Consider the following 24,773-nt stretch of genomic DNA (forward strand, 5'->3'; position numbering starts at 1 on the left):
AATCCGCTTGTTAATTTGGAGCTCCTGTCTCGGCTGTTGATTTTGACCACGAGTACCTGGAAGAATGCCCCAGCTTTGAAACTTTTCTTCCACCGCCCTTCTCTCTCTTTCTCTCTCTTTTTTCTTTTGGTTTTTTTGCTTTCATTTTCATCGATATCTATTTTTTCCAATGCCAAATGACAAAAGGTCGAGGTCAGTCGTGTTGTTTTTCATTCGTTCGATGGGCTCGTACCTCTTTGGCTCGTCCATTGGTTTGTTATTCTGTTTCACAAAACACAAACAACAAACAACTGCTCTCTCTCCTTCTCGTCCTCGCCCTTCCTCCATCGCCCCCTGCTTCCGCTCGCTTTCCACTCTTTTGCCTTCCCATTCATTCCACGAGCTCCAAAAAACGACTCAAACGCCAACCGAATGACGAAATGCGAATCTTTGACAAAAACAACCCGCCAACCGCAAAAAAAAAAAAAAAAAAAAAAAAAAAAAAAAAAAAAAAAAAAACCACGACACGCGATGGTCTCTGCTTTTGTTTTGCTCGCTTCGCCTGCGTTTCGTTTTGTTTTCGTTTTGTGTCTGTCGCTCACGTCTCGCTTGTGTCGGGTTTTTGTGTGTGTGTGGCTCATCCTTTTGTATTGCAGGCTACCCTGGTCCCGCGCGGCCTGCGCTGTCGGACGGCGAGCACGGCTGGCTCGTTGTGCTCCAAGTCGTCCATGCGCTCGTCTGCGTCGCCTCCTTGGGTTGTGGCGTGGCTCTCTTTGAATGGAAGCGACAGGTAAAAACGAGCCTCCACCCTGTGTTTTCGCTCCAACGGACTCTGCTATTCAGACACGCCGTCCCCCCGTTTTCAGTGTCATTGGCATATTTCGCATCACATCTTGAAAGTGATCCACTTTCGGCTGTCTTTTCAATTTTGGGCGCGCGCAACAGCCCAAAAAAAGGTCGATTCGGATTCGCGCACAACAAAATCGCTTTCTTCTTATTTCTTGTGGATTTGCAGTTGTCGCTCATCAGCACGCTTTGAGTTTTTCTGCTTTGCTCAACAGCGAGGTGAGGAGGGAGAGGGGGAGGGGGTTGAATGCGAAACACAGGAAACGAAAAGCAAACCACAACGGAAAAAAAAAAAAAAAAAAAAAAAAAAAAAGCTCACCGCAAAAAAAGCCACAACGAATCAAATTCGACCAAGTTGTGAGGAAAGGCTTTCGAGCTCCATCCCCTCATGCGCTTGTCATGCACGACTACTTGACACTGCTTTGGTTGGTTTGAGAACGGGGAGTGGGGACTTGTCCATTCAAATGGCTCCGAATTCGTCACCTCTTCTCTCTCGCTCAATCCGTCGGTCTGACTCGCTCGCAAATCGTCTCTCGCAGATTCAAGTCTTCCAACCGAAACAGCCACTGCTGGTGGCATCGGTGGCAATCGGATGCTTTCTGCTGTCCTTGCATCCGTTGCTCGCCTTGATCGAAAACCGCTTTGCCTGCCCCGCTGCGCTGTGGCTGCTATACTTTGGCATGGCAATGACGTTCACACCGCTCATTCTGCAAGAAGAATTGTTGAGACAATCGGTGCCGAGTGGCGACGCGGAAACAGCTCGCCAAATACGAGCGCGATTGCAGCCGCCACGCATGACGGCAATCCAATATGTGTTGTCGCTGCTGGTGTTTATCGTCGTGGCGTTCATTCTTCAGTTTGCACGATCCTACTACGAGAGCAATGCATTGACTGACGGCTGTTGGTGGGCGGACGCAGAGTGGGCCACTTTGCACCTGCTGTTGCTCGCCGTCACTGCCATCCTGATTGCCTACCGCATTCGAGCTGCGCGGCGGCGGCCGGACGCCACCGCGCCTCAACTTGTTGCTCACGCTCGTGCCATGGTGATTGTCTGCGCCCTGTTCTGCGTCCTTGCCATCATCATGCTCTTCTACCCGGCATTTTGGACGCTGTACTTTGTCATGCTGGTGCCCATGTTTGTCTCAGTCGTGTACTGTCTATGGCCCGTCGGGACAACACTGCGCCTGCTTGTCAAAAACCCTGGCGCGTTGATGAATTCCAGCAGCTCTGACAGCGCCATCATCGGTGCCAGTGTCACGCGGGACAGCACTCGTCTGTCACTCGCTCCTGGTACAAAGGCCAACACCAACGCCAACGCCAATGCCTTGGAAATGGTGCAGCCACCGCTCTCGCCATCCGGCATCAGCATTGCAAGCGCCGATAGCCTCACATCAGCCAACTTAAATGGCAAACTCAGCTCGCTGATCAGCAACACCTCGGCTGCCAGTGGCCAGTTCTTCCCAGACGATCCCAACGCGTACCAGTATGTGGACGACGAGGATCCGCTGCAGGAAGAGCTGCGCAGGGAGCAAGATCGTCTCGAACAAGCAGAGCTGGGCGCAGTCACGCGACTCGACCGCCGGTTTCAAAAACGCACCAAGATTCAGGGGACGGCGCTTGTGCTCGGCACTGGTGGCATCGCCACGATGGCGGCAAACTCGCGGCGTGTAGAAGAAAGCTTTGCTGCACACGCCAAGCCCGCTTCCGCGATCGCTGCCGCTGCGAGGCACAAGGCCCGCCTAGCGGCTGCTTCGGAAGCCGAGGCGACGATGGCTGAGGCCGAGCCGGAGGATGAGCTGGAGCAGGCTTTCGGCGAAGAGGACGTGGTGCAACGCCCAGGATCCATAGCGCGCCGGTCTGTGGCCGAGCGGCCCGGTCGCCCTTCGTTCTCTGCGGCCTTTGCCCAGTCGACAAACAAGCGGCCATCCTTGACCACAAATTTCTCCACAGCAACCACCAACAAGCCACCAAAGGGGCTCGTGGCCTCCGTGGCCCGGAGCGAAAGCACTGCGAGCAACCGAAGTGCGCGCTCCTACGGCCAGCACAACAGCGTCATGCAAGCCGAGCGTGTTGCGGCCGACATTTCTCTGCCACCAGGAGTGCGACCTTCCACGCTCAAGCAGGTTTTGGCGTCTGTAACGTACATTGAAATTTTCAAGCAGTTCTCGCTGGGCGTGTACTGCTCGGAGAATATTCTCTTCTTTATGGAAGTCGCTCAATTCCGCGCTTTGTCTGAGCGCAAGAAGGCCGAGTCGGCGCTCACCGGTGAGCAGACGTCGATTATCGGCGAAACCTCTCTGCTCAACAAGTTCAACGAAATCTACGATCTCTTCATCAGCGAGCACGCTCTCATGGGAGTGAACATTTCCTCGGCCGCGCGTGAGCCCATTCTGAAGGCCGTGCAGACGTTCAATGCGCCTGTCGAGGCGTTCGATCTTGCCCAAAAAGAAGTGCTCAAGCTCATGCTAACCGACACGTGGCCAAAGTTCAAGCAACTAGTGTTGAGCAAACCCGCAACTGAAGAAGAAGTTCAGGCGGTGCTAGACGCAGTAGCAGTTTGATCCACACTTTCAGAGATTTCTTCCATTGTTCGTTTTTATTTGTTTTGTTGGTTTGTTTTGGTTTTGCCTCGTGTTGAGCATTTTGTTCCATCGTTACATTTTTTTCCTTGCCCGTGCGCCAGTCTTGAAACCCCCATTTGGTTGAATTTTCATCATTCAACTTTGCAGTAGAAGTTGCCAAAAAAACAACAACCAAAAATTGCAGACATGCACTACAACGAGCCCGACGCCTCGGCGGGCTGCTTTGCTTTACGCTCGTTCAAAATCTTCTTGAGGAAAAACTCACCCGCCTTGTAGGAGGAGCGCACCAAGGGGCCACTCGCAGTGTACTTGAAGCCGAGCTCGTCTCCGACCTTGCCCCAGTACGCAAACTTTTCCGGCGTGACATACTCGATGACTTTGAGATGCTTTTTTGTTGGTTGCATGTACTGGCCAAACGTGACGCAGTCGACATCAATCGCACGCAAATCTGATTGTTGGGTGAAGGCAGAAAAGAAGAAGGGAAAAAAAAAACATTCCCGTCAGACTCGGGCGCGTTTTGAAGCACAAACTCTAGGCGAGCAGCATCCATCCAAAAAACGTACCCTTCAAAGTTTGCATCACTTCCTCGTCGCGCTCGCCAAGGCCGAGCATGATGGACGTTTTCGTCACCAGATTCGGTCGAACCTTTTTGGCATGCGTGAGAACGGCGAGCGATTGCTTGTAGTTGGCACGGCGGTCACGGACATGCTGCGTGAAACCCACAATGAGCAGCAAAAATGGCATGAGCATCCATGGCAAACACACACACACATTGAATTCGGTATTGCAGCTCAGCGCTGCGGAGAAAGGTGGCGCGTTACCTTCTGTAGCGCTTCGACGGTTTCCACGTTGTGGGCATACACGTCGAGCCCGGAAGTCGCGACGCGTTCAATCTGCTCGAGATTGCCGCGGAAATCAGGGGTCAGGCACTCGACGAGTAGAGACGGCTTCTGGCGCTTGATTTCTCGGATGGTTTCGGCAAAATGATGCGAGCCGCCGTCCGGAAGATCATCGCGGTCCACGGACGTCAACACCACATAGTCAAGACCCCACTTGACAATAGCCTGCGCTGTGTTTGTCGGCTCGTTGGGATCAAGCGGCGGCGGGTTTCGGCTGGTACCGACCGAGCAAAAGCGGCATCCTCGAGTGCAAGTGTCGCCCATGAGCTAGCCAAGGCCGTCGGATGAACAATGCGCAATCAGTACCAGAAAACGGAGGAACGGAGGGACGATGACCCCAAAACAATAACAACACAAAAATACACCAAGCAAAATGCGGCTTTGTGCTCCTTACCATGATGGTCGCGGTCGCGGTACCCTTGCCTCCACCCCAGCACTCTCCGATATTTGGGCAGCGAGCTTCCTCGCAAACCTACGAGGGGGAGGGGGAATGGGCCGGACAGGGAAATGGGAATCAAGGACAACAATGGCCACACAGCCGTCAGCGACACAACAACAAACTTATTTCGCCCCCTTTTTTGCACAAAATCAAAACAGCGGCAATAGCGGCAAGAGACTCACCGTGTGTAATTTGAGACCGCGCAAGTCGTTCTTGACTTGGTTGAAGCTGGCACTGACCGGAATATCGGTCTTGAGCCAGCGAGGCAGTCGAGGCCTACGGACGTAAAACCGGGAAGCGCAAGAGGTGAGTGACCACCCAAAGCGTAAAATCCAAAACGATAACAATTCAAAAAGACCAAAAACAAAATAAATCCAATGGTGGCCACACGAAAACCGGTTTCGCGATTTCTCAGATTCGCTTTTTCAAGCAACGACTCGCTGTGGCCCTCAACCCTCATCCACGGCTCCGACAACAGCCCAATATTCCCCATCGCATGGTGCTGATGCAATAAGCCAGCATTTTCCAACATGGGCGTGACGAAACGAGTCGCGTCGAAGCGCTGAGCCAACATGCACTCGTTGAGCACTGGCAGTGACTCGCTGAAGAAGCGCAGGACGGAGGAGGGTCTTTGTGTGGAAATGCTCTTACCGAGCTGGCTTTGTGCTGGCTGGCCTTGCATCTGTCGCGGCAGCATCGACGGCAGCCCCAGTCGGAGTGGTTGCGTTGGCAGTGGCCGTGGCCGTGGCTGTGTGGCCATGCGCGGCCTCGTGCGGCTCCTCGTCGCCTTCAAACTCGGCGTCCTCGGGCACCGCACTGCCCCCGCTGCTGCATGACGACGCAGCAGATGCAGATGCAGACTGCTGCTTCTGGGACATGAAGTGCTCCAGGCCGGGTCCCTGGGCGAGCTTGGCGCGGAACTTGCCGATCGACGCCGAGTCGCCCGCCTTGGTTGGAGATGAGTGTGTATCAGCGGTGCCAGAGGTAGTCGTGGTAGCAACAGAAGCAGCAGCAGTAGCAGAAGCAGCAGCAGAGGCAGCAGCAGCGGCGGCCGTCGACTGAGCACGCTGGACGAACGGCATCGCGAGCAATCCGACTCGACGCGACACGACTGTTGCGAGCATGATGGAACAAAATAAAAAGTGAAAATAAGAGGACTGAGACGTTGTTTTGAAATGGAAGTGGATTTGAAAAGAAACCATTTCAAAAAAAAATCAAACAGAGGTTGAACACAAAACACGATTCGCGTCAAAAAGAACAAGGTACAGGAGGGTGTACGCGGATGCACCCTGCTGGTCATCGAGAGCTAGGGCGAAGTACAATGTCTGCAAAGGCAGATGGCTGTGAGGTCACTGCCCAGCTGAAACAGTAGTGCCGCAACATAATGTCCCACTCTTCCATTTCGTCAAATCGCTCGATGCGCTCAATTCTATCAAGCCAATCGCAAGGACAGCGGTGAGTGCACGTGTGAGCGTATGAAAAAGAGATGGAGAACAAGCGCAACGCTTTGGCAGCCACCAGCGCAGAAACATCATCATACCGTGTTCGCTCGGCTCCCTGAACAACAGCCGAGTACACCTCAATCATGTCCAGAGCGTGTGCGTGTGCAAACCCATTCGATAAAAATCGCTGTCGTTGTGCTTCCAGATCTGGCACGGCCTGAATACCGAGCAGAGCACATTGGCGGAGCTGTTGCAGAAAGCGAGCACACGTAACCAATGAATTTTCCACGACTGTCAGCCGCTGGGCAATCTGCAGGCACAATGTCGGCGCATAGCAAATGCTTTACCTCGAGATTTGAAACCATCGTTACGCCAAAGGCATCGTTGGGCAGAATCTGCTCGTAATTGACAAAGATGCTTTGTGGTAGGCTGCCAGCCCAGCGAATAATCTCTGCTGCATTTTCTGGCGGCAGATAGATCAATACGCATTCTGAAAGCACGAGAGTTGGAAGGCTGCGGACAGAAACAAAAAAGGGGGGGGGGAAATGTGAGCAATCCACACCTTTTGGTTTGACCAACCAAAGAAAATTTCGTCTGAAACGCACCTGGGATCAAAGTCACAGCCTGCAAGCTTGGCCTTCAGCTGATCCCACTGTCTCAAATCGCCAGATATCAAATGATACCGGTTTGTGTGCACTTGCTGCCCGTCTGCTCAAAAAAAACAAAACAAAAATCGACGAAGATCAATCAGTCAACAATTTGTCGTTCACCGACAGATCAAACATTGCCATCACATCAGGCAGTGCATGGGGGGTACTCACCATTCTTATACACGTAAGGCGCATCGGGCTCATCTTCGCTGACGCGCAGTCCGGTTTTGAGCGGGGTTTGGCGATGGATGGCGGCCGCTTTCCGCATCACAACAGCCTCGAAATCGACTTCGTACCATCGTATCCGTTGCTCGGCCAGCTTTAACAGCCTATTGTAGCGGAGATTGATGATGTTTCTAGGATGAGTGCGTGGTGGACCAACCAAACAACAAAATTGTTCAGTTTAAGAATTGTGCCTCTCAGACTTTACCAATAGCTCGTGTCAAACCCAGCTCCAAGAACGACAACCTGCTTGAAGGTTTCGGTTGTCACAGCCATGAATTGCTTCAGTATCGAATGGACGGCAGTGACTCGTGCATAGTAGCCTGTCCATTCAACCGAAAGCCAAGAGTGAGCAACGCGTTCAACCTCTGACTCGTCTCTCTCTGTCTCTCGCTCGCTCGCTCGCTCTGGTCAATGGCGACTCACCGCGATGGATGAGCGGGATCTTCTTGTCGGTGCGCTTGACAAACAGCGAGATGAACGGGTCGCTCCAGTAACCGAGATTCACAGCCGACCTGTGATGACGACGACAACGACATCAACGACGAGCGGGTGAGAAGAGAGGGGGGGGGGGCTCAACAAAGGTGCGCGCGCAAATCAGTCGCTCACAGCTTGGCAGTCGCAGCATCGTCGTTGGTCGCGCGGACGGCATCGTCGTCGCTGACGGATTGGCTTCGATTGGAAGGAGTTCGTGTGGGATTCATCCGCAATGTGCGCCAAACAACAAAGACTGAGAAGTGAATGAATTCACCACATCGATAGTGCAGCATACATGGTGATATCGATCTCGTTGCGGAAAGTGAAGAAAGCGCTGCGCTGGAGAATGAAACGAACAAGCAACCCCTATGTTCCTTCACAACCCTCAACTGTCGATACGACGTTCATTCAAGCAAATCACAAGGAGCAACAAGGCAAAAAAACACGCTTCTGCAACAAATGCACACAGAAACAACACTCAAAACAGAAACACCAATAAACACAACTTTTTTTGGTTTTTTTCTACTGGGAAGCAGGCTTCTCGGGCTGGTCAATCTTGGTGTGGTTCATTTGCTCAAACGCAAGAAGCAGAGAGTGCGTGCCGAGCTGGCCGTGGCCTTGGGCCTTCAGGGCAACGTAGAATTGGTGGGCGAGGGCGAGACCGGGCAGCGACAGGTTCATGCGACGGCTCTCGTCGAGGGCAATCTCGAGGTCCTTGACAAAGTGGTTGACAAAGAAGCCGGGGTCAAAGTTACGCTTGATCATGCGAGGACCATAGTTGTTGATGGACCAGGATCCGGCGGCACCGGCGCCGACCGCCTTGATGACATCGACGAGATCAAGCCCGGCCTTGTAGCCGTAGAGCAGCCCCTCCACGACGCCAATCATGGTGGTCGAGATGAGCACCTGGTTGACCATCTTTGTGTGTTGGCCAGCGCCCGGGCCGCCCAAGCGGTTAATGTTCTTGCCCATGGCCGAGAAGAGCGGGCGCAGTGCCTCGACGGCAGCCTCCTCGCCGCCAATCATGATGGACAGCGTGGCGTTCTTGGCACCGACATCGCCTCCAGAGACGGGGGCGTCGACAGCATAAATCCCCTTGGCCTTGGCCGCCTTTGCAATCTCCTCTGCGAGCGACGGCTGCGAAGTGGTCATGTCGACGCAGACGCCGTTCGCCTTGAGCCCAGCGAGCACGCCGTCGGCGCCGAGATACGTCTCTCTGACATCCTTCGGGTAGCCCACAATCGTAAACACGACGTCCGAGTTCTCGGCGACCTCGCGCGGAGTGGCCACAACGCGTGCGCCCAGTGCTCGCAGCGGCTCCGTCTTGGCCTCAGTGCGGTTGTGCACCGTCATATTGGTGAATCCAGCTGGGAAACAAAAAACAAACGATACGAATCCACACAACAGCACACGACAGCAGCAGCAGCAGCAGGGCAGTGAGTTTGCAGGTTGAAGCATTCGGATTTTGGTTTCTCCGCAGTCACCATCGTCAGCCAATCCCCAGCAAACGGAATCGCTTTGTGAGTGCGTGCGTTGTTGTTGTTGTTGGGTGTACAAGCGTGCTTTGTGTGATTCTCCATGCTTGCATGGGCTGATGAGCAGTGGTGCGAATCAAGGGGAGGGGAGAAGAGAGTCAACTGGTGGCGGGAAAAAACGAAATTGGCGGGAGATTTTGACTCAGAAACCAAGGAAGGGGGTGGAGAAACTGTTGGTTGAGCAAAGCCTCACCCTTCATGACGTGCTCGCACATCCAGCGACCCATGACGCCGGTGCCAATCCAGCCAACGCGGCAGTTTCCAGCAGTCAGATTGAGGGGAGACGCCATTTTGTTTGTGTTTGTCCGAATCCAAAGAACAAAAAAGACTGAGTGATGAAGAGACTAAGGAATAGCTAAAGATGGTAGGTACATACATTTGCAAATGCAATTTTGGTACATTACGAGCAGAGCAGCATTAGAGGGGGAAGAACACTGAGCGGCCTCAGAACAGCAGCTTCATTCAGCAACAACACTTGCTTCTGAGCACCTACGACATGTCAAAATCGTGATCATCAAGGGGAAATGAGCTTCCAAATACTGTCGCCAGCATGAAACAGCTCCAGCATGAGCCCTCCAGTCCCACATCTGTTTGACTTTTCCATTACACTTCCGACTGAGCAGGGTGGAAGCGGCTGCTCACCTCTCCCCTTACCCAAAAGCATGCACGTCGCCCAACGACACCGACTGACCGCCGCGGTCTGGATTGTGTCGTCGTGTGTGCTCGTGAGCATCCTCGTCCTGGCAGCGTCGCCAGTCGAGCTCCGCTGGAGCGGAGGCGGCTCAGGGGACCATGGCGACAGTCTCAAGCTCGACCTGAGCTACTTGCTGCAGCACCCAAACCGCGCCGTCGCGTCGACAAGTGCGTCGATTCCAGTGATTGATGGCCAGCAGGGCGACACGCTGGACAGCCAGCCCATCACGGCGATGCTGGGCGTCCAGCCGATCGGGCTGCTCGGCCGATTCGACGGCGAGCTGCACGCGCAGAAGCCCGGCTCGGCCGTCGTCTTTGGATGGTCTGGCTTTGAGATTAACGCAATGGTAACTGGCGCGTCGTCCATTGCCGCGGTCATGGCCGGTCCGCAGCTCGCAGCCAAGCGCGCCGGGCTCGACCCCGAGTTGCCCATGATCATCAACAACACCCGCGAAGCGTCGTGCCAATTCAACGTGTACATTGACGGCATTCAGCTTCATCCAGCTCCTCCGACAGAGGCGGCGCTGAAATTGACCTCGGACGCACTTGGTGCTCGCCTGCTCGCCTCCAATTTGGACGAGACGAGCGTTCACTCAATCCGCATTGTCAAGCGCACAGAATTGCAAGCAGCCAGTACTGCCCCACGACAAGGGGCTTGCGCATTCTACGGGCTGCTGCTCACTTCACAAGGCCGCGCCGCTCCACGGCTGCTCCCTCCGCCGCGTCCGGCCGTGTTCGCTCATGGCGCGTTTTCGGATCACCTAAACGCCATGAACGACGTTGCGGCCGTCAGCCAATCCTTGCTCCACCCTGTGCGCCTTGAGTTCTACGGAGATTCCATCACTGTTGGATTCGGGGCTTTGGATCGCGACCCATGCAAGTTCAGCTTTGATACTGAAGATATTCGAGCCTCCTACGCCACCAAGGTCACCAAAGCCCTGCTTGCCGAAGCGCATTACATTGCACGCTCGGGTATTGGCCTGATAAGGTAGCTGCGTTGGTTGTAGCCCTCCCCCCCTTATGCGTTGATTGTCGCGGTCGTACTCATGCACCCGCCAACTTTGTTGCATTCCTTCCGCTTTTGCCCACTCACCCGCACCCCGAATCAGGAGCCGCTCGACTGAACCGACGACGGTCATGAAGGAGATTGCGCATCTCTCTCTTGGAGGGACAGGGGCCACTCCCTGGGATTATGCAAACTTTACCCCAGACCTCGCGTTTTTCAATTTGGGCACCAACGATTTTCGAGGATGGGGTGACAACGGACCCGTATTTGTCGCAGCATTCATTGATGGTAAGACTATCGCGGTACTTTTTCCCCTTTGCGCTCTGTGATCACCCAACTCAAGACATTTCATTGTTTGTTTGTTTGCTTGTTTTTTTCGGTTGACAGAATACGAATCGCTCATCCAGCGCGTGCGAGCGGCTCACCATCAACCCAACCTTCCAGTGTACTTGCTTTGTGGACCGATGGACTTGCCTCCTGTCGCGTGCGACGCCATCAAGGACGTCGCCACTCGCGTTGGTGGCAAATATATCGATGTCACAGATACGCTCGATCCGTCAGAGTATGGCTGTCGCAAGCATCCCAGCGAAAGTAGCAACGTCAAAGTTGCCGCTCGCGTCCTCGATCAGGTCAAGCAAGACTTTCCTCAATACTTTCCATGACCCAAGGGGGGGGGACGAGCTGGCAACGTGTGTTGTCGTATTGTTTTTTTCGTTTTTTGAATTATTGTTGCGAATTGTAATATAACGCTTTACCCACGTTCGCAGACTCCCTTAAGCCATACTAGTATTTGCCTTTCTATCTTCACACGTCAATATTGTACGATCAACCGACTCACCAGCGATGCGGCAACCCCGACACAGCAAACCTTGGCCATTTGCTTTCTGTAGTTCGGTCAACTCCCAACCCCGACCGCATCTGCCGGCTCAGTGCTCAACACTACTTTGCATCGAAATCCACCTATTCCTCCCCTCGGGTGTAGCACAACCGACCATGCCAACGGACGACGGATCTGAGATCAGGAGTGCTTCAGTCTCAGTTTTTGATTTTGTCCGTTTGTTTCGTATTGTTCCAGGTTTGGCCATCGTTCCCACCACCACCACCACCACCACCTCATCGAACCGACTCACCACGACAGCAACGCAGTAAACCACACCCACCCGCCACTGCGCTACCTGCAGGCCCGAATGAAGCCAAGGGCGTTGGTGCTCATCCCATTCGCAGCGGCGGTGCTGCTCTGCTCTGGGCTCGTGCTCTGGCCCTCGATGATGCTTGTGCAAGAGCAAGGCACAACAGTCGACTACTACGCCGACGACCAGCGAAATCCGTTCGTCGAGGCGTGGCAGGCGCTCGATCCCGAGTTGAGCCAGCTGCTCAGGCAGCCAGACCAGGCCATCCAGCGCCCAAGCGCAGAATTGTTGGACAGTCATGATCAACGAGACGGACTGGTCGTGCTTGCAACACACCCGATTGGCTTCCTTGGGCGCTATGCAACAGTGCACGATCCGCATGCAACCGGCGACGCGGTCGTGTTTGGGTGGCCGGGATTCGAGATCAATGCGGTATTCACTGGCGCGTCAAGCATTGCTGCCGTCCTAGCTGGTCCTGTCATTGCAACCCAGCTCGCTGGCACTGATAGCAGCGTCACTGTGAATCTCAACGACGTTCAGCAAGGCTTGGATCCAAGTCCGCACTCGTCGGACTGTGACTTTAATGTGTACGTTGACGGAGTGCAACTTTCGCCGCTGCCACCAAAGACGCCCGTGCTGAGCTTGTCGACAGACATGGTGGCCGCGCAGCAGCTGGTTTCGGGACTGGACGAAACTGCCGTCCATTCTGTTCGAATTGTCAAGCGCACCGACTCGCGAGCCCTGCACACATCTGTCCGGCAAGGTGTATGCGCGTTTTACGGGTTTCGCCTGCATTCGACTGGGCAAATGCCACCGCGCCTCCTACCGCCACCTCGACCTGCCGTTTTTGCGCATGGCTCGCATGCCGACATGCTCAATGCTGTAGCCGGTGGCACTGTCCATCAGCGATTGACAAACCCGCCTCGGTTGGTGTTTTACGGCGACTCTGTCACGGCTGGCTCGGCAGCTTTGCAAAACATTTCATGCGCCAAGAACGTGAGAGACGTCCGGGCCTCCTACTCTTCAAAAGTCACAAAAGCTCTCCATGCAGAGGCGCATTACATTGCGCGGTCGGGCATGGGCGTGCTACGGTAAAACATGTTTGTTGAGTCGCGTTTGTTTGGGTTTTTTTTTTTGTTTGTTTGTTTGTTTGGTTGTTTAGTTTGGTTTGTGTTTGAGGCTCGCAAAGGTGTCCGTCATCTCATCTCGTCGTGCTCTACCGTGTAACATGCATCACAGGAGCAATTCTGTGGAAGCGAAGACGGTCATGAAGGATGTCATGCATCTTTCCATGGCAGCGCCATCTGCTCCGCGGTGGGACACGACCTTGTTCGCGCCGGATGTGCTCGTGTTGAATTTGGGCACGAACGACTTTATTGGCTGGGGCAGCATTACTCCCGCCTTTGCAGCGTCGTTCACGGAGGGTAAATGCGGTTTGAACGATGGGTGTGCGCGTTTGACGGGCTGCTTTTTTTTTTTTTTCTTTTTTTCCTTTTTTTTTCCTTTTTTTGCAACTCTAACAAACCAAATATGGGCTGGATGGCTTGTGGCAGGCTACCAGTCCCTCATTCAGGAATTGCGGGTGGCTCACAACCAACCAAACCTCCCCGTCTACCTTTTATGTGGTCCAATGCATTTTGAGAAGGCTGGATGCGAGGCCATCAAGGCCGTCGCTGATCTGGTTGGAGGAACGTTTCTCAATGTCACCGATATAATCGGCCCGTCCGATTGGGGCTGCAGAAGCCACCCGGGCGAGAGTGGCAACGAGAAGATTGCGGCATTCGTGGCGGAACGTCTCCGGGTGGATTTTGCAGATATTTGGCCACAGCTACCGTAGCCAGCCAATTCTTCGTGTCATGACTTTTACAATTCTTGTGTGTCATGACTTTCACTGTTAACGCGATGATGTACAGTATTCACGAAAAGTATTTAACTGATGCGAAACCCCTCCAACGTTGAATGTTTTGCGTCTGACGGTCGCCAATTACCATGCATCTTCATTCTCCGGCCTCTGCTACCTGTACCCAGCAAGATGAGATCGACACGCAAAGAGCGGAGGGTCGTACAACTGCAGAGAACGGGCGTTGACACGTTGGCGTTCGCTACAAGGTCGATGTCACCAACAAGAAATCGTTCCGGTACTCGCAGCTGTCGTTCAAACCCGAAGTGTCACAGCTGCAAGAGTGGAGACGCCAAACAACCAGACCACAGCTCACAGTCCGCAGAAGGAAGGGGGAACCGCTTAGCGGTGTCGTCGCAGATTGGAATGCGTTCCAACCGGCTGAGAAGTAACCCTCCGCCTTTTTCCCTCTTTGGTATCAATTTCGAAGGAGGAAGAAAGATATTCAGAAAGGAACTGACATTTCTTTTTTTTTCAGTCCCCATTTTACGACGCAAGAAGGTAAATCAGTAGCAGAGTCTGAGAATCGAGCTGCCACCACCACCAAAAGGCCAACAACAACACGGGGAGTTGGGGCCTTCGAGCTCGCGTCTTCTGGACGACGAACGGATGACATTTGCAGGGCGTTCATCTCGCGCTCTCGCTCGCGGCCTGCAGTAGTGGCGGTTGGTTGTTCCACGACGAAAAGGGAAGGGTATCTGCAATCGAAGCAAAGCGCACGCATACGCTGTGGTCTAATCCCGAATGATTCGAATCAGCGAGCACGGCGGTGCCGTCGGGCATCAGAGTGACGCACTCGGCTCGCTTGGCCGCGCGTGTGTGTGTCTGTGTGTCCAGCGCGTTTGAGGGACCATGTGGTGCAATTGAAGCTGTCCTCACCGAATTTGCCGCAAAACTTGGGGCATGCCGTGGAGCTGGCCAAAAGTTGCGACCGCTCGCGACACCTCCCCCGCAACCTGGCAGCACTGGAGCACGGAGGTGTTTGGATCCAGTCTATTCTGTGGGCATTTCAGTTAGACATTGCCAACGAGTAGAGCTGGGGAGTCGAACTTGCAAGAGAAGAGGAAGGAAAGAGTGACATGATGAAGAACGCTCAGCGCGGTAGGAACTCAATTCCCAACTCGAGAACGCCCCCGCGTTGATTCTCATTTCATGCTGACTTGTCGGCCTTTTTGTCCTTGCGGCATGTTGCTCGGTTGTTTTTTCGTTTTGTTGTTTTGTCCCCTCAAGCATCCAGACTCCAGTTTCCCACAACTGAGCTAGTCGTGTTGAAAGTGATTAACATGTCGCAAAATTGGGACGTCATGAGAGAGGTGTGTCGACAACACGTCGGGGGACGCCATTTGAGTGCATGATGTCGTATGGAATGGGCGTGAAGAGTCGCAAATACGCGGCCGATGGCATAGTAAAGTGCGATTGCTCAGAGTCCACAACGACATTTCGCCGTAACTTTTAGTTGCCGTCGTTCCGGCTTTCCCGCCGTTCACTCGGGCAAATCCACCGACCCGTAGATCTGATGTTGCACTCTACTCACACCCATTATGTATCAACATGTCGAGTAAAGAGCTCGCGAGCTTTGTGAACACGGCATGTCGACAAACGAAAAACTAGCGAAAAACAAAAAACCACAGCTACTTTCTTTTGTCGCGACAACGCCATTTCCAACCGCGATTGGCAACCGCGCCACCATGACAAGTCACACTTTGCTCCAGAAAACGTGATAATTAGGTCCATGTTCGTTTTCGCATGCGTCGTCCCAAATTCAGCCTTGCCTTTCCAGCGCGCACCTCACTCTTCATTTTAATCTATAAACCTTTAAGCTTTAGTATAAACTAAATGTCTTCACGTCGTTTGCTCTTGGCGACGGGATACACTCACTTGCCCCTCGACTCGCAACGCAGAATGCCACTTGGGTACGATCAAGGAGGCGCTTTCGGCAACGTCGACAGTTTGGAAGCCGCAATGTCGTCTGACATGGACCTTTTGTTCAAAACCAGACTGTGTGACGCGGAATCACGTATTCCCGAGGCGGTTGCGTGGGTTTGGTCGAGTCAACCCGCGGTTGCCGCCAACCCTGCGCGTGCGAGCACGACGTCACCATCATTGCAGCCGCCAGGCCCCGTCCAGTCTGTGTTCGATGTTTGGAGCATGCCCACGGCAACAACAGAGATGAATTACAAGCCGTCAACCGCGCAAGACCGGGCCACGACACTTGAAGCTCACGTGCCGGAACTGGAACTGCCGTCCGAAGCGAACGTTGCAGACCTGCTCGCCACCGTCGAACAAACCCTCCCATCGCTCTCCTCAGAGCAGCTGGAGCACCTTTGGCAGCTGTCATTCCAACAGCCTGATGACTTGGCGCCGATTGCGCAGCTGCCGCAGTCGCGAGGTCGGGTGGAGACCGATGCACCTGTGGCAACGCGCCTCGAGACATTTTCTGACGCGCCTCAGCCAATAGCGTTCGCCGACTATAATGCAATTTGGCAAAACTCAAAGCTGCACCTGGAACCCGAGGCGTCTCGGCGTCTGCCGGTGCGACCACACTTTGACCTCAAGCGGATTGCTGCGCAGCTCGCCGAGCTAGAGCATCGACGTGCCATCGGGACGTTGCGCCCTGAAGACGCACGAGAGATGCAAGCGACCTTGGATATGGCCATTGCTGCGGCGTCGGCTGCCAGTGCGAACGTCCCAGTCGCTCAGGGCGCGGGCAGCGGTCGCACTACAGCAGCCAGCGGCACCAGCATCAGTAACAGCAGCCCCCTGTATCGTGTCAGCCCGTCTCGAGACTCAACGGGTGCTGATGCGACACAAAGGACGTCCAGCTTGCTCGAGCAGCAGAATCTGCTGGAGGCAGCTCTCATGGACAGCGCCGACCACTTTGGTCGCAAGCGGTCCGCCTCGATTGATCGCATGTCTGGGATTTCGATGAGCTCAGTCTCGTCGTTTAGTGGCTCGGTCGCAGGCTCGGCCGGGGTTGATTCTCCCAGCATGGCTGCTGAATGGCTTGTCCGCCCGCAGTCTAGCGAGACTGCTGTTCCTCCAAAGCGAGAGTTTCACTTTGCGCGGTCCAGTTCCGCGGCGGATTTGGGCTTGGGTGCCCGCCATTTCTTTCCGCAAGAGACCCAAGCGAGGCAAGAGAGGGATGCGCATTGTCAGGACAGCCATGCCTTGACCAATAGCGAAAGCAAGCAAGGAGGCCTGGCGCACAGCGACGGCGCTGCACGCCGCCCGCGCCGTCGCCGGCTGTTCACCTGCCCGATCGCAAAATGCGGCCGTGAGTACCGCAATCCAGGCGGGCTGCGCTATCATCTCGACCACGGACACGGCCCAACGGCGCAGTGCAAGAAGCCGTACAGATGCCCAGTGCGAGGATGCTGCAAGCGGTACACGACCGACACGAGCTTGCGCCACCACGTTGTCCACTCGCACATGACTGGCTCCAATCCCGCACGCGTGGACGACCTAATGCAGCAGTCCATTGAGCTGCAAGACGAAGAGCGCGCACAGTATCTGGAGTATCTTCGTGCACGCGCCTGTGCGAACGACGACATGGCCGGCGATGAAGACGACCAAGAAGGCCAAGTCACACACTCCGACGATGACGACAAGAACGCATGTGATGCGGCCGACCCTGCAGCCCATGAGCAGCAAGGCATGGCTGAGACCACGGGCGTTTTTGACTTGTTTGGCGATCTCGATGCAACAGACCAAGAAGACGCACTCGACCACTACATTTTTTAACTCGATGATACGGCCGAAATAGGGCGTGGTGGGTTACAGTACCAAAGCCGTTCCCCCTACTTGTACAGAACTTTAGAGCTTTGGGTGGAGGAGAGTTGTTTGAGATTTTCTCAATGGCAGTTGTTGGGTCAGAGGCGCCATCTATTGGAACAATGTTTTTAAAATGTATTTAAATAGTTATTTGTTTGTTTGTCTGTTTGTGTTGTTGTTGTTGTTGTTGTTTTTGGTTTTTGGAAATTAAAATGTTTTTCGATTCAATGTAGTACAAGAGAAAAAGTGTACAACAGACACGCTGGCGGAAGGAGCGCGAGAATCGCTCACGGATGAAGGCTGGCCAAAGCGTCCGCAACCTCTTTGGCTTTGGCTCGGAGAATCGGATCCACAGTTTCGTCCTGCGCCAGATCTTGGATGCCCTCCGTTGTTTCGGTTGACAATTGCTGGGTGGGAGCTGAAGAAAAAAAAAGTTTCACGAAGAAAAAGGAAAACGACAAAAGGATGAGTGAATCTGCTGACTGCGATGGTCGAAACTACTTTCTCGCTACAATGCCATGACTTACCTGCCGTGAAGAGGTGAAGCAGCAAGGTCAGCGCATTCGCGGACACGACAGGAGACGCGTTGGCAGTTGTGGAAGATTGGGCGATTTTCAACAGCTTTGACTCGAGGTGGAGCAGCTTGTCGACAGTACCAGCTGCACAAGCGAGAGACCACAACAGAAGAAATCAAAAATAAAAATGAAAAAGGTCAGTGCAGCATGTTGTGCTTTTGGACAATCAAAACGAAGATCGCTCTTACGTCGAACTTTGACAAGGACAGAAAGCGCAAAGATGGCTTCGCCGTGCAGCATGACGTGTTCGGACGCAAATAGGGACGACACGGCATCCAGAGCGCCGGGGATGGCAATCACCGCGTCGATCGTTTCTATATCCGAAGGGCAAACGAAATGAGACGAGGGCAGTCGGTTTTTTCGCGCAACGTACTCCTAAAGGAAAACTCACCGCCAACATCCACGTAGCGAATAAGGTTGCAGAACAATCGCCCGCTCTCGCACTGTGTGCCGACATGCTCTGACTTGAGCAACTCGATGCATCGCAGCAGAATTTCGTCTCGAGCAAGGAGCTTTGGAACGTTGGCGCCTAGACAAAGGGAAGGAGTGAAACAAGAAGTGAAAAGAGGATGCTGACGACTTTTGCGCGGCCGTTAGATGCGAGGTGGCTTACCGCAATTGTTGCACAAGCTCCGCAGAGTGGAGACGGCCAAGTATTGGATGGCAGTGTGCGGCGAGTGGAGCAACGGATTGAAGTCGTCGAGCAACTGGGAAGTCAGCATTTTCTCCTTGTTGTCGGCTGTAGAACAAAACGCAAACGGGTCAAAACGTGTGAGTTGCTTGAAAGAAACGAGGAACGGGCCAGAAGGACGGGGGGGGTGGCTGGCGCATCATAGATCTGACGTACCTGGCATGGACAGGTTCTTGATGGCGCCAAGCGCCGCGTGCTGCTCGCGTGCGTCGGTCGCAGGGAACAACTTGCTCAGAGGAGCAACAATGCCGGCGGCGAACAGTTGCATGCAGTGGTCGTCGCGACGAGCGAGATTGCCAACCGACAAGGCGCCAGCCATGCGAACAGTAGCCTCGGAGTGCTCCATCCATCGCAAGAACTCGCTCAAGGGATTGCCATCGGTGGACGGTTGGAACATGGGAAGCATGCATTCGTCTGCCCAAACCAAGACAAAGTTAAAAGTTATGCAAAAACAAGCTGGATTGACTTTTCTTGTAGCAGCTTTTGTGTTGCAGCACAGAGGGGATGGAGGAGGGGGGTGGGAAGGCCTTACCTTCGGTGAGAGCTGTCGAAACCACCTTGGCCACAGAACCAATCACTTCCGATGTAGCCAAGCCATTACCACCGGAATTGACAAACACAATCAATTTGTGGAGCAAGAGCGGGCCCGCAAACTGGACGCGTCCAGATTCTAGTTGGAATAGAGAGAGCACGATGAAAGCCAGGGGGAGCGTGAGGAGAATTGAAGTGCATTCCCCAACAAACAAACAAACACAAACAAACAAACAAAAAGCCAAACTCACCGTCTTCGACAAGCAGCTCGAGAGCGGCGACCGATAGCTCTTGCACGCCCTCATCCGAAGTGCGAGACAGAGCGTCGACCAGCACAGGGACAATACTCGCACCCAGAAGCGCAGCTTTGCCTTGCTCTACAGTGCACACATGATGATGATGATGATGATGATGATGATGGCCCGATCGAGTCAGAGACAACAAAAAGCATGGCGCGCAACCAACGCATGAAAATTTCACCAGCGCGCACGTACCAACTTCAGCCAACGAAGCGAGGGCACGCAAGCTCATCGTGACGGCATCCGGTGCAGTGTCGACAAACTTTTCAACGACAGTCACAAGGGGTGCCACTGCGCCAGCCTCCACAAACGCCTTCTGGCTGTCCGCTGCGCACAAAAAAAGAGACGAGTAGTCACGAGAGATCAGAGAGATTCGGCCAGACGAAACCCCGCCCCCCCCGTTGAACCAGTCAAACAAATTCAAAACAAACCGCGCATAACACAACAACAACGACCACTCCAGCGGGGGTGCGTACCATTGTCTGCAGAAACGTTCAAGACAAAGCCCGCGCAGATGCGCAGCAACACAGTTCCCTCGCGCACCGATCCGGGTGAAGAACGCAAAGCAGCCACCGCCTCGACAAGAAGGGCGACTTGAGACGCAACGGCACCTGCAGCGATGATCTGGGCTCGAGTCTCATCTGCCAGAGCAAAAGCATCGAGGCGAAATGAATACACAAGTCATGGTTGGTCAACCAATCCTGCAGCAAAAGTCACAACGAGTGTGCCACACCATTATCAAAACTCATGTTGGCCAGCGCACGCATGATCTGACGGGGTGCTTTGGCGTTGAGACTCGCGACCGAGACTGGCTGCAGTGCTTTGGCAAGCGGAGCGACAAGACCAGCCTCTCGCAAAGCTCCGCGATTGCTTTCTGCCAAACATGCGCGACAAAATTCATCCAACAATCAGATCGCTCAGTGTAAGCCCTCCAAAAGAATAAATAAATAAATAAAAATGCAAACCTAATACTCAAACTCACCACTGGCAGCGAGCAATGCGACAATGTGAGCAGCGGCAGCGACGTGCTCGTCGTCCGCCGCACCAGCACGCTGGTCGATCGTGTACGCCAGCGCAGAGGCACCAGCGATCGCAGGCGCAGAGATCACTAAGGCATTCACACAGTTATCCAACAGCCGAGTCAGTGAAGGGACTCCAAACACAGCGAGAGAGGGAGAACAGGTCTCGCTCAGTCAAACCAGATACCACAGTCGTACCGGCGACGGGGCTCTCGGTGCTACTGGTCTGGTCGCCGTCGTCGTCTGCAGCGGCATCGAGTTCGTGCTGCAGTTGCCGCGCGAGGTCGTCCAGATCGGCGAGCGGAATGACCGTGGTCGGTGTCCAGTTCAGCTTTGTCATCGAACAAGGCTCAAAATAGCTCAAACTTCTTGTTAAAAAAAAAAAAAAAAAAAAAGCTCAAATCTGAGAGTGAATGAGAAGTGAACTGAAAGATACAAATAATAAAGTAAGATCAAAGAAAGACGGATGGAATGCAAAAAAAAAATCGAGGGGATGGGGAGATTGTTATTTCAAAACGGGAATCGGAATGAAGGCAACAAACACAGAAAGAAAGAAAGGGGGAAAAAAAAAATGAAACAACAGAAACCAACAAAGGTCGCTTATGCGTCGGTGTCGTACTGAGTCTCCATGTTAATCCGCATATGTTGCGGGGGCGGAGTTTGTACACCAAGGCGCATGTAAAGGTCGCTGCGCATACGAGCTGCTGTTCGTGGCTTGAATTTCTCCTACGGCCGAGAACAACCAGTGTTAGTCTCGCGAAAAAAGCGGCGGGGAAACAAAAAAGCCTCGGGGGACAAACGCGCTGTGCATGCATACCTGTTGCCGAACATGATCGGATTCAATCATTGTAGGCTCGGTCATGTTGATGGAGATCAAAGCCTTTGACGGTACTTGTTGACGCTTCTTCATGAGGCCGCCGACAAAGCGGTAAACAATCAAACCAGCGAGCACAATGCCGAGACCGCTGCCGTCGTACACGGTAAAGTCCTTTGCGTGATCGCCCAAGAAGGCGGGAATAGTGAAGCAGATGGCGCCGAGAGGGAGCTGCCGAACAGAACGAAGGGCAGAGTTTCAAAGTCAGCAAAACGAGAGCAGATCGAGAGCAAAACGAGAGCAAAACGAGAGCAAAACGAGAGCAAAGAAAAAAACCCCGGAACCCAAAGCCACAGCGTCAATCTGCATATGTAGAAACGTACCACAGCCGTGCTGGCCACATACATCAACGCAGCGCTACCGTACTTGATAACCATGACAAGGACGACGTTACTGCAGAGAGAAACATAAAAGTGATGCCAAAGTCAACGAGCCACCGAAACCCAACGCGCGAAGCTGTTGTCGAAACACGTACTAGATGAGATTGGCAGACAGATACATGAGCATGCCACCGTAAGCGGGAAGGGCAGAGACCTCAGAGAAGGAGCCGTCGCAAGAATCGCAGCAATTGGTGGCTAGCAGCAGGAACAAGCGTAAGAATGAGGCAAAGTGAGTTCGGCGCGAAGCAGAAGTGAACAAAAACACAAACGATACAACGACAACAACAAGAAGAAGAAGAAGAAAACAAAAATGAGAGACAACGAACACTTCAGCATTCAAACGTACTGCAGTTGGAGAAGGTAACGCAGGAGCTCGACGAGTTGGTAGGAACGATCGTGTTGTGAGCAGCAAAGAGACACTCGATACCCTCCCAGAGATTGCTGGGAATGTCAGTGACGGCAAGATCGGACATGACTGCAGCGAGCGGTGCCAAAGGAAGACCCAGCAGGAACTGGAAGACCGAGACCCAGCCGTTCAGGTACCAGACATCCATGTCATCGCAGGAGCGGAAGGCAATCTCCTTGTACACGCCAGAAAGAGCCGTAGGGAGAGTAGCAGTGAAGAAGAGCATGTCGTCCGCAACTGGGCCACCACCATCTGCAGGCACATGACGAAGAAGCAGAACAAGACAATAGGGTTGGAATTCGCATCACGTACAGAAGCATGGAAGCAACCAAACAAAAACCGAGGAAGGGAGAGGGAAATAGAGAGAGAGAGGAACGACCTACCGCCGCCAGAAACAGCGGGCCAGACCGAAACAACGAGACCAGCAAGAATGATGACAGCGCCAACGTATTGCCAAACGCTGTAGAAGGACTTGAGATGTTCCTTCCAGGGCTGTGCACTAGTGTAGAGCGTGACCTGGGGCTTGAGGGTGGATGGCATTTCGTTGTCGAGCACACGAGTAAGCTCGTTCACGTCGCCGTTGCGAACGTTCGTGCCGTTCAGCGAGGCCCAGCTCTTGCACTCGTCGTCAGTGCACTTGAGGGTTGGCAGAGTAGACTGCTCCGAGAAGCTGATTTTGCGCGTGGTGAGGACCTTGCGCATCTTTTTGCAGTTGCTGATCACGAGGAAAAACAAAAGAGAAAAAATAAACCACAGACAAGAACCGGGGGTGTGTGAAATAAGGCCAAAGGTTGGCAAGGCACAAGTCCAGAGACAACCAGGAATCGCAAAAAGCAAGAGATAATACTCACTCGCAACCAGTTGGACGCAGGAAGATGATGGAGGCAAGCATGGTGACTGGGACGGCGCCTTGCAAGAGCAGGTTTTGCATCATGCCGGGCACTGTTTGCGTGACGAAATCACCCAAAGCCGACGCACGAGCACAAGGAAAGCAACAACACACAAAAAAAAAGTGAGTTGGTTGAGCTCTCGGAAGGGAATAAATAGCAGCCATGCGCATGCCCTACCGTTTCGGCCGCCGACAGTGATGAACAGACCCTGGAGCGTGTCGAGGCCGCCCATGACGGCAAACTTGTACTTTGGGAAGGCCAGTTGGTCGGGAGTGATGTCGTTGGTGAAGAGGCGCTTGAACAGAATGACGGCGAAGAAGATCGGGATGAAGATGAACGAGGTGAACTGTCCGCACAAAACAAACAAGCGGGGGGAGGGAAATCCCATGCAATGGGTGAGTTGATACGCACGCAAGACGACCGAGTGATGCTTCCAATGCAAAAGTGTGAAACGAATGAGTTGAGATGCCGGAAAAAAAAAAAAAAAAAAAAAAAAAAAAAAAAAAAAAAAAGAGGAGAAAATCGAAAAATAAAAGAAAACTCGTGGACACGAAGACTCGCTTCAGCCACAACCAGCCATCCTCTTGCATTTGGGGGGAAAGACCGACCACCGACCATCCAGACACAGAGGATGGTGAGGAGTGGATGAAGACAGCTGTGCGCAGCGACAACTGCCAAAGATGAATGGAAGCGCAGAGAGAGCGAGGGCAAAAAATAATAAAAGTAATAAAATAATAAATAAAAATAATAAAAATAAAAATAATTCTAATAATAAAGAAGAGACAACGGGGGGCGATCGATCGCAGCCACAACCGCGATACAAGAGCAAAGAAGCAAACGTGCTCCATTGTGGGGAGGGGGCGTATTGCCGTCCGTCGCTCCAACTGCCAGTGCCGACAAGGAGCAAACGAACAAAAAGTCCATTTTTTTTTTTCTTTTTTAACACACTTTCTGCCTTCTGCTTTCTCACATTGAATGGAATACATAGACGAAGGGGGGCCGACAAAGCATGCATACACCACCCGCCTCCACCAAAACTACAATGCACACGACAGCCGGCTGACTGCAACTGCAAACTCACCTGCGAGACAAAGTACATGTAGTTGGTGTTGCCGTACTGCATGATTTTGAATGTCACGCGGTTGGTTGTGCCGATGAGAACGACCGTCAGCAGCAGCATGCCGAGCTTGAAGCCCTCGCCGGAAACGGCCTTGCGCCAGCCAGTGGGCGCGGGGGTCGCGGGCGAAGCGTTGGTCGCGGCGGCGCTGCTCGAGCTCGCAGACTGCTGGAAGCTCTGCGACAGCGACTTGGCGCTCACTGTGCTCTCATTCAGCTTGTTGTTGTAGTATTGTGATTGTGTTCGCGGAGAGCCCTGCGGTTCGCCTTGCAGCAGCGGCACTGTCTCGCCGGACTTGCGATTCGACATTGCGCTGGAACAACAACGACAACGAAAGAAAAAAAAAAAAAAAGGAGAAGAAAGAAAAAAAAAAGAGTGCTCAGACAATAATATTTGACGAAAAGGCAAGTTGTGAATATG

General features: G+C 53.4%; 9 protein-coding genes across 10 annotated transcripts; 4 read left to right on the forward strand and 5 right to left on the reverse strand.

Moving 5' to 3' along the window:
* Positions 1–199: 199 nt before the first annotated feature.
* Positions 200–3,498, forward strand: CAOG_04128 (the record flags this gene model as incomplete). 2 transcript variants are annotated; one of them, XM_004347903.2, is made up of 3 exons in its annotated part: positions 202–251; positions 636–769; positions 1,365–3,386. In XM_004347903.2, the coding sequence occupies exons 1-3, from the start codon at positions 221–223 to the stop codon at positions 3,384–3,386; spliced, it is 2,187 nt and encodes a 728-aa protein (XP_004347953.1). In that variant the 5' UTR covers positions 202–220. The 2 variants fall into 2 exon arrangements, with proteins under 2 accessions (XP_011270369.1, XP_004347953.1); XM_011272067.1 differs by having other exon boundaries at positions 200–769; positions 1,365–3,498.
* Positions 3,399–5,949, reverse strand: CAOG_08756 (hypothetical protein; the record flags this gene model as incomplete). The annotated part of the gene is made up of 6 exons (XM_011272084.1): positions 3,399–3,855; positions 3,971–4,115; positions 4,229–4,573; positions 4,701–4,778; positions 4,928–5,021; positions 5,397–5,949. Coding segments are annotated over 6 exons (1,472 nt in total), but the record flags the coding sequence as incomplete, so codon positions are not given.
* Positions 5,915–7,775, reverse strand: CAOG_08757 (hypothetical protein). Its single transcript, XM_011272085.1, has 8 exons — positions 7,669–7,775; positions 7,486–7,574; positions 7,268–7,382; positions 7,009–7,166; positions 6,793–6,895; positions 6,535–6,700; positions 6,286–6,434; positions 5,915–6,174 (listed from the first exon to the last, which is right to left on the reverse strand). The coding sequence occupies exons 1-8, from the start codon at positions 7,761–7,763 to the stop codon at positions 6,042–6,044; spliced, it is 1,008 nt and encodes a 335-aa protein (XP_011270387.1). The 5' UTR covers positions 7,764–7,775; the 3' UTR covers positions 5,915–6,041.
* Positions 7,776–7,919: 144 nt separating this feature from the next.
* On the reverse strand, positions 7,920–9,443 carry CAOG_04131 (3-hydroxyisobutyrate dehydrogenase). Its single transcript, XM_004347906.2, has 2 exons — positions 9,265–9,443; positions 7,920–8,903 (listed from the first exon to the last, which is right to left on the reverse strand). The coding sequence occupies exons 1-2, from the start codon at positions 9,359–9,361 to the stop codon at positions 8,059–8,061; spliced, it is 942 nt and encodes a 313-aa protein (XP_004347956.1). The 5' UTR covers positions 9,362–9,443; the 3' UTR covers positions 7,920–8,058.
* A 201-nt stretch (positions 9,444–9,644) lies between these two features.
* On the forward strand, positions 9,645–11,537 carry CAOG_04132 (hypothetical protein). The gene is made up of 3 exons (XM_004347907.2): positions 9,645–10,752; positions 10,874–11,058; positions 11,158–11,537. Exons 1-3 carry the CDS (start codon positions 9,734–9,736, stop codon positions 11,430–11,432), a joined length of 1,479 nt encoding a protein of 492 aa, XP_004347957.1. The 5' UTR covers positions 9,645–9,733; the 3' UTR covers positions 11,433–11,537.
* Positions 11,538–11,814: 277 nt separating this feature from the next.
* On the forward strand, positions 11,815–13,843 carry CAOG_08758 (hypothetical protein). Its single transcript, XM_011272086.1, has 3 exons — positions 11,815–12,991; positions 13,140–13,324; positions 13,454–13,843. Exons 1-3 carry the CDS (start codon positions 11,958–11,960, stop codon positions 13,735–13,737), a joined length of 1,503 nt encoding a protein of 500 aa, XP_011270388.1. The 5' UTR covers positions 11,815–11,957; the 3' UTR covers positions 13,738–13,843.
* Positions 13,844–14,786: 943 nt separating this feature from the next.
* CAOG_04135 (hypothetical protein) lies at positions 14,787–17,772 on the forward strand. Its single transcript, XM_004347910.2, has one exon. The coding sequence runs from the start codon at positions 15,637–15,639 to the stop codon at positions 17,539–17,541; it is 1,905 nt and encodes a 634-aa protein (XP_004347960.2). The 5' UTR covers positions 14,787–15,636; the 3' UTR covers positions 17,542–17,772.
* Positions 17,752–21,102, reverse strand: CAOG_04136 (hypothetical protein). The gene is made up of 13 exons (XM_004347911.2): positions 20,885–21,102; positions 20,650–20,775; positions 20,401–20,541; positions 20,144–20,308; positions 19,863–19,994; positions 19,620–19,745; positions 19,370–19,507; positions 18,994–19,251; positions 18,760–18,885; positions 18,538–18,675; positions 18,335–18,460; positions 18,099–18,230; positions 17,752–17,989 (listed from the first exon to the last, which is right to left on the reverse strand). The coding sequence occupies exons 1-13, from the start codon at positions 21,024–21,026 to the stop codon at positions 17,859–17,861; spliced, it is 1,881 nt and encodes a 626-aa protein (XP_004347961.1). The 5' UTR covers positions 21,027–21,102; the 3' UTR covers positions 17,752–17,858.
* A 67-nt stretch (positions 21,103–21,169) lies between these two features.
* CAOG_04137 (hypothetical protein) lies at positions 21,170–24,729 on the reverse strand. The gene is made up of 9 exons (XM_004347912.2): positions 24,318–24,729; positions 23,414–23,582; positions 23,198–23,288; positions 22,730–23,061; positions 22,287–22,598; positions 22,036–22,135; positions 21,884–21,953; positions 21,504–21,731; positions 21,170–21,412 (listed from the first exon to the last, which is right to left on the reverse strand). The coding sequence occupies exons 1-9, from the start codon at positions 24,660–24,662 to the stop codon at positions 21,287–21,289; spliced, it is 1,773 nt and encodes a 590-aa protein (XP_004347962.1). The 5' UTR covers positions 24,663–24,729; the 3' UTR covers positions 21,170–21,286.
* Positions 24,730–24,773: the final 44 nt, after the last annotated feature.

The sequence above is a fragment of the Capsaspora owczarzaki genome, assembly GCF_000151315.2.
Source record: "Capsaspora owczarzaki ATCC 30864 unplaced genomic scaffold supercont2.6, whole genome shotgun sequence".
Taxonomy (NCBI): domain Eukaryota; class Filasterea; order Ministeriida; family Capsasporidae; genus Capsaspora; species Capsaspora owczarzaki.